Source organism: Gymnoscopelus microlampas, assembly GCF_963454915.1.
Source record: "Gymnoscopelus microlampas genome assembly, chromosome: 18".
NCBI classification, from domain to species: Eukaryota; Metazoa; Chordata; class Actinopteri; order Myctophiformes; family Myctophidae; genus Gymnoscopelus; species Gymnoscopelus microlampas.
The window spans coordinates 14793300-14805304 of record NC_139955.1 but is presented as its reverse complement, the minus strand read 5'-3'; the positions used below and the strand labels follow the sequence as shown (position 1 = coordinate 14805304).

Here is a 12005-nt window from a genome sequence, read left to right as displayed (position 1 = left end):
TGTTAGTTCTGCACACTTCTGCTTTAGCTGTGCAGAGATTTCCTTCTTCTTGGCGAGCTTTTCAGCAGTCTCTTCACCTGGTTTCTTTTCATAGCTCTCTGGCTGCATGTACATGACATTTGTTCGATGGACTCCTGTAGACTCACCTGTCATAGTGTCAATCTTGAAGTCGTCATTGTGGATGATCACAATAGCTGGCTTGCTGTCTGCGAACTCCTGTGGGCAGGTTGCTGATGCCTCCACATCCATCAGAGCCCAATGGTCATAGAGGAGCAGTGTATCTGCATAGCTGATGCAGACACCACTCTTGTGCAGAATGTCTACCAGATCTTTACTCCTTGTCATGCCATGGACATTTACGCCCAGGTTGATAACAGAGCTCTGCAGTGTGCTCGCTCTGTGATACATCCACTGTCTCGTGTAGAGAATCATGGTACAAGACCACGCCCAGTCCTGCTGTCATCCACCACCCAACAAGAGCAAGCCTGATTACCACACAACATACAATGAACCTTGAAGCAGTGGTTAATGACTCAATGAATCATGGAGAAACATGTGGAGGCCATGCGGCAGAAGAATATTCCATTCTCCTTTCTTGTTGGTGACCTGCATCTACAAGACACTCACTCAGCTCAAGGCAGAGAATCCAGAAATGTTCAAGGACATCCTCCCAATCCTCACCTTTCCACCAGCTGATGTCATCCATCTATGCCATCTACAAGCGATTCAATGGCTCTGGAATGGCAGACACTCTGGTTACAGCAGGGGTAGTAGTGGAGGGGTTGGTAGACCAAGCACTACGAGGAAAGCACTACAGATGGGGCGTGCAGTGCATCCTGCTCTGGAGAGAGGTTCTTATCCAAAATCAAATGTCCAAGATTCTTGAGCACAAAAAACAAGGATAATAACCTCACAAGACAACGGTCTACAGACCAACATAAACACAGTGCAAGCACAGGGCTTAAATAGACAGGGATTAATAGGACACAGGTGAACTCAACAGACAAAAAACACTGGGATAGGCTGGGGGACTAGGAGGACACAGGTGGAAACACTGACAAAATCACAGGACTGGTTAGACAAGGCAGGTAAAAGTAACTAGACAGACAGGAAACACTGGGAGCAATACTATAAAATAAGGGTGACAAATGAGTTGACATTTAGATTCACCTCAAGAAACTATCCTTTCTAGCTTTGCATACAGAATACTATGTTATGTTGGGCTATAGTGCTAATTTATTTTTGGTTCATTATGAAAATGGGATGGGATGAACTGGACACCATATTCTCAGTAGCCTACACTATTTAATGGGAAACTGCAACTCAGTAACTGTTGTTTACACACAAACATTGACTGTATTGACCTCAGAGATTACTTCTGTGTACTTATACTGTATATTATTCAACTCATCATGAGCAGAGCTTTCATTAGAGCCTAATAAGAAGGCTCTGTGACGATTTTGAAAGAAAAACCTTTTTGAGCTCATAATTGGCAGCCATCTTGCATTTGAAGGTCAACAATAGGTCAAATCATTATATAAACACCAAATATGTATTCCTTGACCAAAATAAGCTCTGAAACCATGTATTGTGCATCTTTGTAGGTCAAACCATTAAAAAGTTCATTTTCACGGTCGCCATTTTGGATTTTGGTCTCTCACAAATTTTCCCCGCCGTTTTAAAAAAGACACCCCGGCTAAATTTGTTTAATAACCCTCCTAGATGACAAATCCATTGAGAAACGGACCTTTGCTCTCCACGGTCACGGAAGTGCCATATATGACCCAACTAGAACGGGAATCGTTAAGATCCTAAAAAAAAAGATCCCAACCCTAGCTAGAGCATTGAAATATTTAAAAAGATCTCTATTTCCACTTGCTGGCAAGGTAGGGGCAGGTTCACAGTAGGGTTCTCTCCAAATAGAAATCATGATCTATATAATATTTCCCCTTTAAGTGTACAAAATCATACGGAACAATGATGGTGCAACTATTCACTGAATTTATTCACGCATCGGCATGTTCTAGTTTTATACAGACAGGATTCAGTGTTGCAACTGAGACTGCAGCCTCCTGTTTGAAAGATTACAATGGCTCTCAGACCCAACCACACTCATCATTTGCATGAAGATTTATATTGTTTAACCCATTCAACCCGGGAAAGCATCTGTGTCATTATAGATTTCTTTGGCTATTTTTTGAAAAATCTTGAAAATGTGTGCAAATCTTTGAATTTTTTTAAAGCGAACATTTGTAAAATATTTTGTTCCAGGGACCTCCAGAAGCAAAGATTTCAGTTAAAAATGTTTCAAAAAATATATGTATTCAAAGATTTGCAAATGTTCAAGATTTTTCAAACAATGCAGATCTACAAGCTCATAGCGTGGAATAGCCAAAGTATAAAAGAATGGTTAAAGCTCAAATCTAAAATGACGTATTGAATGGGTTAACGTTTGTCCCACCTTTGCTAGTCCGAATGGTTGCCATAGCGGCATGACATACCATGTCAAAACACAACTGTATGTGGTTTGGTGCGAAAATTTGGAAGAAGACAAAGTTAATCAAAATTAGCAGGAGGGGTACATTGAGGTCAGTGTATGTCTGGGTTTCCGCTTGTTAGTTCAGTCTGTGAGACATCCAGGTTAGTCACTGTGACCCCCTGAAAGCGCCTGGTCACCGAGGCCGTCACACACTCATAACCTTCAGAGTATGAACCATATTACTTCAGGGCAGAGTCTGGGTCAGACCGTAGGGCAAAGTCAGAACTAATCACCGTCACCAACTGCATGTGGCAGGCAGCATCTCTCCCACATGCTGAGAACCAGACTCTTGTGGAATGAACCGATCTGACAAGACCTATATGCCAGTCTAAAATTCAAGGCATTAAACTTGTCCAATGATTATGAACATAATACTTAGATGACTATGGGAACCAGTAATAAAAATACCTAAAATAAAAAAATATATAAATATATATCCGACAGCAAGGCCTTGAGGCTCGTAACTGCTAGGTGAGTGAGTGCCCACGCTGAGCAGGTGATGGCCTCACACGTCGACTATTGTGCCATTAGAGTTGAAATTGCTGTGAATCGAGTTCGAGTGTTGGAATAAAGCCAATGCAAGCAGATGAGAATGCATGTCGGGCACACAAACACTGTGAGACGCAAGACGTCAAGCTCGGGTTCCCAGGCGAACAACTTCTGTTTTTAGGGAGCCCCGTCATACAGAGTATAAATTCAGCATAATGCACACAGCGGTTCAAACGAACCATCTTCCCCGGGTAGGCGGGTACCCTCCCTCACTTAACACATGCACCCAAACCAACGAGTAGGAGTCGATACCGTAGCAACAAGGACACAATCGTCAGCTGGCTTCCCAGTGTCCACCTGCAAACACCGGCTGTGTTCGTTAGAGCAAGCGGTCAAGTCAGAAGCACTTATTATGGGATGCTTATTATGTTAATATAGGAATGTAAGTCCTTACTGATAACAGGGTGGGTTATAGTCCACTCTCTGGCAGAGCTGTAGGAACACTGAGACTTTAGACCAGTGGACAATTAAGAAACTGGACGCTCAGACAGTGGACTAATCTTACAAAGCCATCTCCTCCCAATGCGACACCTGAACTTCCAGCCTCGTCAAGACCGCAGACGCTCGGTACATGAGACGCTTTCTCACTGACAACTGACTCGGTGTCTGGAATGCATTGCCCTCCTTCATTACAATAACCAAGTACAATGTTCATAAAACCTTTAGAAGGTCCACAGAGAAGGGCAAACACCAAAAAGGATGTGCAATATAATACTATAGGTACACTATAGTCCGAGTCGTAAAATAGTTTATTTTTCAGCTGAATAAGCGCTTAATGACTTTAACAACAAGGCTTAGTAATTCTTGCTATTTTCATATCATCAAATACGTCTCTGATGTAATGCATAAGCTAAATATAAGGGACTGTGTGGTTGTGAATCTACAAGGGGCTAATTTCAGTTACCATGTGTTATAATCAAGAGATTTTCTGCAAGAACCTGCTACTGTAAGGTTGTCAGGGTTTCTGGTCAGACTTTGTTAGTGACAGACCCTCAGGAGGATGCCGTCTCCTTTCAGAATACTGACAGAAAACAGAACCCAGGTAACCAGCTAGGCTACAAGAAACGTTGACATGAACCAGGTAACCAGCTAGGCCACAAGAAGACATCTGAGATAACAGCACAGAACAAAGAATGTGAGTGTTATGATTAGTCCCCCTCTCCCTCTCCAGCTCCCCCTCGCCCAAAGATTTTTTTGGACCACCCCACACTTGATTTATAGTGCCATTTGTAATAATAGGAATATTTATTAGAAAAAGCGTTTACAACACTGAAATTTCTGCTGATCTTATGTTTTATCAAGAGCTTAAAAGCTACAGAAAAGTGATCCTCTTCACATTTCTAAAAGGAAACATATAACCTATATCCGTTTCCAGAACCGTACTAAATGAAAACAAAGTATATGCTTTCACATGCTATACTTTTTTTTTAACTTTTTTTAAACAATTAAAAACAGACTTAACGGGAAGGAAGGACAAATGTTTCTTTTTTTCCCAGTTGTCAATGTGCATCCACACCTTCACCATCCCACAACCTTACTTGGGGTCCTGACCCATAATTTGAGAGCCTCTGTTGTAAATCATTGAAAACTTTAAGACTGAAAAAAAAATAGAAGGTACTTTACGCAGCGGATCGTTTTTTGCACTAGATCTTGTTTCTGCTGAAAGGCAAACAGCCAGCTTGATGTAGTGTTGTAAATCAACACCACCCCCACACACACACACACATCATACAGAGTCCCTAGAGGATGTAGTGTATCAGGTTTACTCCCTGAAGGAAGATCATGAACGTTATTAGCAGATTGAGTCTATCACATATCTGGAAATGTGTTTGTTTAATTACAGCTGAGCCTACATCTTCTATGATCACAGAAATCACAGAAAAAGTCTCTGAGCTGTCATTTAGTTTTGAACATATTTATTTTAGGCAGCCTTTTGCCAATTTATTTAGAGATAATAGACAGGAGACTGAGGGAAGAGAGGGGGAAGGACATGCAACAACAATCGGAATCGAACCTGGGACTTTTCGATTACATGGTTGATGCACTATCCGGTCAACACTAGGCAGCTGACCTCACTATTGTAACGTAGGAGACCTTGTTTTACAGTTGTACTTGATGTTGCAACTGTAATTGGTGCTAGAGGTGTGTGTACTTGTGTTCTGGGGCTAGAGGTGTGTACTTGTGTTCTGGGGCTAGAGGTGTGTACTTGTGTTCTACAGTTGTAATTGGTGTTAGAGGAGTATGTACTTACTGTAGTGTTCAACCAGAGATGCTCATAGGCCTGCGTCCTGCGTCTCTGACGCACCATATTGAAAAAGGACGCATTCACGGCACCCTCGTTGCGTCCATGGGACGCACTACAATTTAGCGGAAATTACCGCGGATTTGAAGGCCATCCGTGGATTTCAAAGCCGTCCGCGGATTACAAGGCATAGTGCAGAAAACAAGAAAAATCTCGGTAAAACACCGCCGTATGGAGAAGTATTCTCTCTCTGTCTCAGGGCATTGCGAGCTGCTGCTAGAGGGAGAGAGTGAAAGTGCTGCGCAACTTACAGCCCAACTTCAAAGCAAGTTAACGATGGCTCGTTGACCCCAATTTGACCACTAGGCAATCAACACTGAACAGCACTAATTAATGGCAGCTGTGATTCTTGTGTCTTTCCGTGCAGCCAGATATCAAATAATTCCCTGTAGAGCAGGGGTCTTCAGTGTTTTCAGGCCAAGGACCCCCTAGTTGAGAGAGAGATGAAGCAGGGACCCCCTCTATATTGTATAAAATTGTGTTTCAGATAAACTTTTGCTGCTCTTTTTTCCCTTTACACACCTATAACTCCAAAAATAGCAGATCTACAAGCTCACAAGTGTGAGCTTGTAGATCTGCTATTTTTGGCTAAAGTTCTCCTCAGAAAAGGGATACTAGGATTCAAGTGGTTAATGTAAAAAAAAAAATCAAGTACTACAAGTACTACAAGTACTAGTTGTCGGATTTGGAATTGTGTACTTTTCTTTCAGATACATGTTCTACATGAATATAACCATATAAGATGAAACACGAGTTAAACGCTGTGCATTTTTGTGGGACCCATAAAATGTCCCTGGGACCCATCTAAAAGACCACCCTTGCATCCCAGGACCCATTGCATTGAAAACCTAGCAACATCACTGGTGTTCTATGGTTGTATGTGGTGTTAGCAGTGTGTATTTAGTGTGAGTGCCGTACATGTCCCATGAGGGCAATAATGGAATTAATCAATCATGCAACCAAGCTATCAATTCGCTGAAGTATACGGTTGCCTAATACACACATGCTAACATATCTCATCTGTCATCTCGTTCATATTTTACATTTCTATTAACAATTGCTTTAAATTGTGATATTGTGTTAGCATGAAGAGCAACCTAGAAGGTCTAATGTCTTGTAATTATGAATGTAATGTATGTTGTGGCCACTGGCCAGCAAACTGAGCTCTGATTCTTCTGTCCTCCTCATCATCATCTCCCCTACTCTTCATCTCCTATGACCATGTAGCACCAGGAAAGGTAAAGCACAGATGACAGGTTGATGTACCTGTCCGGACAAAGACCTTTGAGGTCGAAACAATGTACCATTAAATCCAATTGGGGGGGAATGTTGTACACTCTCAATTCATACTATTTATTTTATTGAAATAGTTTGGACGTGTGTGCATTGCCCCAGCAAATGCACAGATGGCACTCATCAATTCCATTCCCCTTCCCCAATGACCTGCATTACTGTCCACCACAGTATCTCTGACATGCTTGTTACTGTTGTGTTGTCAGCAAATGTACAGTAGGACTCAGCCTTGGGCATCACCTGCAGCTAGGGATGCAACAGTTAATCGAACGAATCAATTTAATGAATAATACAAAAATAATCAATAGTCAATTTGAATAACAATAATCAACTTTGGGGGAACAGTTTTAATTTAGCTTTTTTACAAAGAAGCTTTTTGATTATTTGATTAATCAAAATAATTACAAAAATAATCAATAGTTGCAGGCCTACATGCAGAGTGTGAAGTTGTGCATGTTTCTGACATAGTCTCAAACATAGCACAACTGGACAAGCTTTAACCACTTTCAACCTGGCGTCCATATTTTGGACATAATTATGATTGTAGGCTTAAAGTGTTTAAAATAGCAAAAGCTGGGTGATGTCAGTCTAAACTGGCCATTAACACCACGCAGCGGCAGAAGTCTAACCTATGAGTTTTCAGTTTACATGACAAATTCTAAACCAGGAAGCCACACCCTGGTGCCCACTTCATGGCAAGAAAATGCACACGCCCACATATTCTCAATCTGACCGACAAATACACACACACACACACACACACACACACACAGAGAGAGAGCCCCCACCCACACTGTTGGGTTGTGTTGAAGTTCCCCTTTTGCTCTATTGGAGGCTGTTTAAGGTCATCTGTAGTTCAGCTGTATGTGGACACAAATCACACATCAAGTGCAAGCATTGACCTGTAAACTGAACTAGATTTCATCACTGAGTCTCTTCAACCCCCCCCCCCCCCTTTTTGTGTAAATGTGCACACGGTAAATGTAACATTACGAGAAGTTATATTTATTCAAATTAACATAGCTATATATCGCCCCGCAGCTCTGAAGCGGGCCGTCGGCGTCGACACAGAGCTGTAGCAGAAAAAAGCATTGTGCAATTTGCATCCCAGTCCCACTATGCGTTTGCACTGTGGTATGCTGCACTTCTAGGGCTAATGAATGTGTCAAATCTAGTCTGAGAACCACACTTTGAAGAACAGAATGAGCCTGTAGCACTGCTAGAGCAGCACAGTATTGTATGAGTTAAAGCTACCATCAGTACGTTTTATGTCCGCTGTCTCATAAACCCAACGGAGAGAGCCTTCCCCATTGCCCTTGGTCTGGTGTAAATCCTTTAAAAAACAGAAAAGAAATCTGTTCAATATGTATATGGCTTTACACGGTCGGCAATGATATCCAAACTACAATAAAGATGATATATGGCCATCTGCTATTGACACTGTCAACTAGTAGGTGTCCCTAACTGACACCAGGGTGGACATTTCAATAGCAGATCTACAAGCTCACAACAAGACATTGTGTGAACTTGTAGATCAGCCATTTTCGCTATTGTCATACGACGAAGTATATCTCTCTCTCTCTCTCAGAGAGAGATATACTTCGTCGTATGACAAATAGCGAAATCCCCATTACCTATTCTCCACATTCACCAACATACACACCCCCATCATTCCAGGACACCCTGGCAGACAGTGTAAAACAACATGAGTCCTCCTGTCCCAGAAAGTCTTTCCATCCATCTGCAGCCATGTGCTTGCCCCTCACTCTGACATCCCAGTTAACACGCAGCCCACAGCTGCCACCCGATTGGCTGGTGCTCTGTCAGCAGACATCATAAGATGAATCTCATTGGCTAGTTGTCAGTACCCCATGTTATTATGGACAGTACCCTGTGTTATGGACAGCTCCCTGCTACAAGCCACAGAATGAAAGGCATTGTTTAACTTAATGGATATTTTTTCACACGTAATTGAGCTTACTCCAAACAATCCTGTGTCTTTACAGGTCTATGCTCAGCAGTAGAAATCTGCAAAAAAGACCCCTCTAGCCTTCAAAGACACAGTCATCACTCTTAAGCAGGCTGTTAAAAAGGCCAATAAAAAGCTTTAAATGAATTGAGAGATAACCCTTTTAATCTTATTTTGGTAATTTGCCATAACTGCTGCCATTGGAAGTTTAATCAGGGTGTTTATTTTAACTATGACTTTTTTTGCCTAAAGCCATAATTTCCCTGACTGTGCATCCTCATGGATCAAAAACACAGTTATGACCGATTTCATGCTCCAAATTCTTGCTGAGAGAATAAAAGTCCGGATTATGACCCCGTGGAGAGGCACACAAAGCCAGGCTGTGATGTTTAATTCAGAACATTAAACATCATGTTTAATTCAGAATAAATCAGTCAGAGAGCTGGTTCACTAGCCATGCCGTGGAGGGTACAGTCTACATAGTAAAATCCTCAAGGGTTATATTTATCCATTTGGAACTCAGAGAGTCTACAAATTAAAATGATTCACACAGTGAGTGTACCACCATAGATGCAGTTATAGGAGGTTTTGGGTTTTATTTTCTTCCCAAGTACATTCCATCAGGCTGATCTGATAAACAAGGCTGCCTTGCAACACACGTCCAGTCATTAATTTCAGTATTAAATTATACACAGAGAGAGCCAAGGAGGGATGTGGTTCCCTCTCCTCGGCCAGGAAACAACAACCCATCACCTTTTTACAATACCAGGAAAAGGCTTGTGACTCACAGGAAGCTAATAGACAAAAACTTAACAAAAATCTAAATGCATACAGGCGGTTCACAACAGAAGCCCAGACCTGTCTGTCTGAGGAGGAATTCAGAAGTATTCTGTGATTCTAAAGCATTGGTTCTCAAACTTTTTAATTTCAAGGACCCCCAAAATGACATGTATTTGGCTGTGGACCTCCATCTCAAACATATTTTGTGCCAGGGACCTCAAGAAGCAAAGATTTGAGTTAAAAATGTAAAAAACAAAATCTCTAGATTTAAAAAAAAACCCGCAGATCTACAAGTTCATAGCGCATCACGAGCTTGAAGATCTGCTATTTTTGAGTAGCCAAAGTATAAAATATGGTTAAAGAAGTGATAAAATGATGGTGACGCTGTTCACACATTTAGCTGGGAACCCCCTGGTACCGCCCCAAGGACCCCTGGCTGGGGGGGTCCTTGGGACCACACTTTGAGCACCACTGATCTAAAAGCTTCACAAATCATCTGGCCTCAGCTCAGTCAGATCAGATGGTCAAAAGCTGTAGTCAGTGCAACGAAACGGCGCGTTATCTAGGCCAGAGATAAGGTGAATTATCGGTCATGATGTGGGCCTACAGACAGTAAACAACACTTTTCGGATGATGATGATGATCATAATAGGATAAATAAGAGATGTAATCCTTGCTTAGTGGATGCAGAGCAGCACAGCACGTGAGGCGGCATTGTACTCCATATAGCAGCCTATATATTCGATAATAATACGTTTACATTTTCCACCTCTTTTGCCTCAAAACACGAGCATAATGACGCAGTCTATGGGCCAAGTAGACAGTATTTACATCATGGAACTGATGGATATAAAAAGGCATTTCATGTCGTTGCAGCAGCAGCAAAGCTCACCAGTTCTCTTGCATCCATCGGATGGCTTCGTCTTCGTTGAATTGTCTCTCGAATTCATACTCTTGCAGGGCCAGTACCGACATGTTTGTTGTTGAGCTATTATTACTGATCAGATTAAAATTACAACAACGATACTTAAAAAAAAAAAGACAACGATATTATTATTAAGTGCTGTTTCTGTATAGGATGTATTGTGTTTCCTCCTTTGGGCGCGTGTCTCCGCGCTGCTCCTGCTCTAACGTTCCTTCCTCTTCAAGCCGGCTGACAGACTACGCCCTCTGCACGGGGAGGAGGCCTCTGGGTCCTAAAGCCTGCCTCCTGTACTTTTTTATGATCGGGTCAGAGGTCACTGGCGTTCTTTCTTGTAGAGCAGTGGTTCTCAAAAAAAGACCCCCAGGGGTCCTTGAGGAGTGGGGGCTCCATCGGGTCCCCAGCTAAATGGGGTCCCATTATGTGTTTTGGTTATTTTAAAATAGCCGATCTACAAGCTCACACAACACGTCGATCAGCTATTTTTGAATAATGCTGAAAAATCTAACTTCGACAAATCTTCCCTTATGGCCGGGGGCCAGGGTCCCTAACACAACATATTTTCAAACGGGGGTCCATGGCCTAATACATATCAATTTGGGGATCCTTGACATGAAAATGTTTAAGAACGACTGGTATACACGTATAGCACTAGTTCTCAAAGTGAGGTCCAGGGACCCCCAGGGGTACTCCTTAAGGGGATTCCAAGGGGTCCCAAGCAAAATCAGGAACAGTTTAAACACTTTTGCTCTTTATTTTTCAGGTATTGTAAAATATCTACAAGCTCACAACACATTGCGATGCTGCGACTCATGTTGTCTCATGAGTTAGCTGTTGCTCCACGGCACCTACTTTGTTCGGTGATGACAGCAGGATGAGGAAATACCTCCAAAACTGACCTAGGCAAGATGATAAAGTGAACTGGAACAATTTACAATTTGCAATTTAGACATTTAGCAGACTCTCTTATCCAGAGCAACCTACAATAAGCAATAATAATGTCTTTATTGTCCCCTCAGGGATATTCATCTTCACAGTCTGTTCAACAGAAAAACACATAACCATATAGCACAGAACAACATAACACATAAACTACCAAGACAATACATGAAGTCCCCAGTATACACAAAAAACATCCCATCAGCGAGGCAGTTTGTTTAATGCCGCATTGGCTGAAGGGACAAAACTTCTACTAAAACATACTTTTTTCACAAGTTCATAGTTCATATTTTTGTCCAGATGGCATAAGTTCGAAGTGACGATGGATGATCATCACTTACCATTGTGAGTGCCAAGCCTGTGATCAGGAAAGGAAAAAAGTAAATTGTGTTTACATGGTTTTTGACCGATATGACCACCCGAACTTCATCAAGCAACAAAAGAGACAAAGATGTGGAGCAGTTGGAGGTGCACACATTTTGTAATCTCATGAGTCATGGCACAAAAAAGTGCCAAATTACAAGATGTACTTGACAAGCAGTGGCAACAAGGCTGTGCTTTCTGCTTCTGTTTGCAATTAGATAACCAGCTCAGGTCCACATAGTCTTCTAAGGAACAGATGATTATCTTGGCCAGAGGTTTGAAGATGCGGAAGAAATAAAAACCATCATAACAGACAGCTTTGAGAGAGCCGAGCCATTTTTATGAGTGA

General features: G+C 41.9%; 1 protein-coding gene across 1 annotated transcript in view; it reads right to left on the bottom strand.

Annotated features, from left to right (window-relative positions):
• Window positions 1–10578, bottom strand: part of elovl6 (ELOVL fatty acid elongase 6) — a 28237-nt gene extending 17659 nt beyond the window's left edge. Inside the window, exon 1 of the mRNA XM_084085800.1 lies at window positions 10325–10578. Within this exon, the coding sequence (XP_083941926.1) occupies window positions 10325–10407 (83 nt within the window). The 5' untranslated portion in view covers window positions 10408–10578. The remainder of the gene's footprint in view (window positions 1–10324) is intronic.
• Window positions 10579–12005: the final 1427 nt, after the last annotated feature.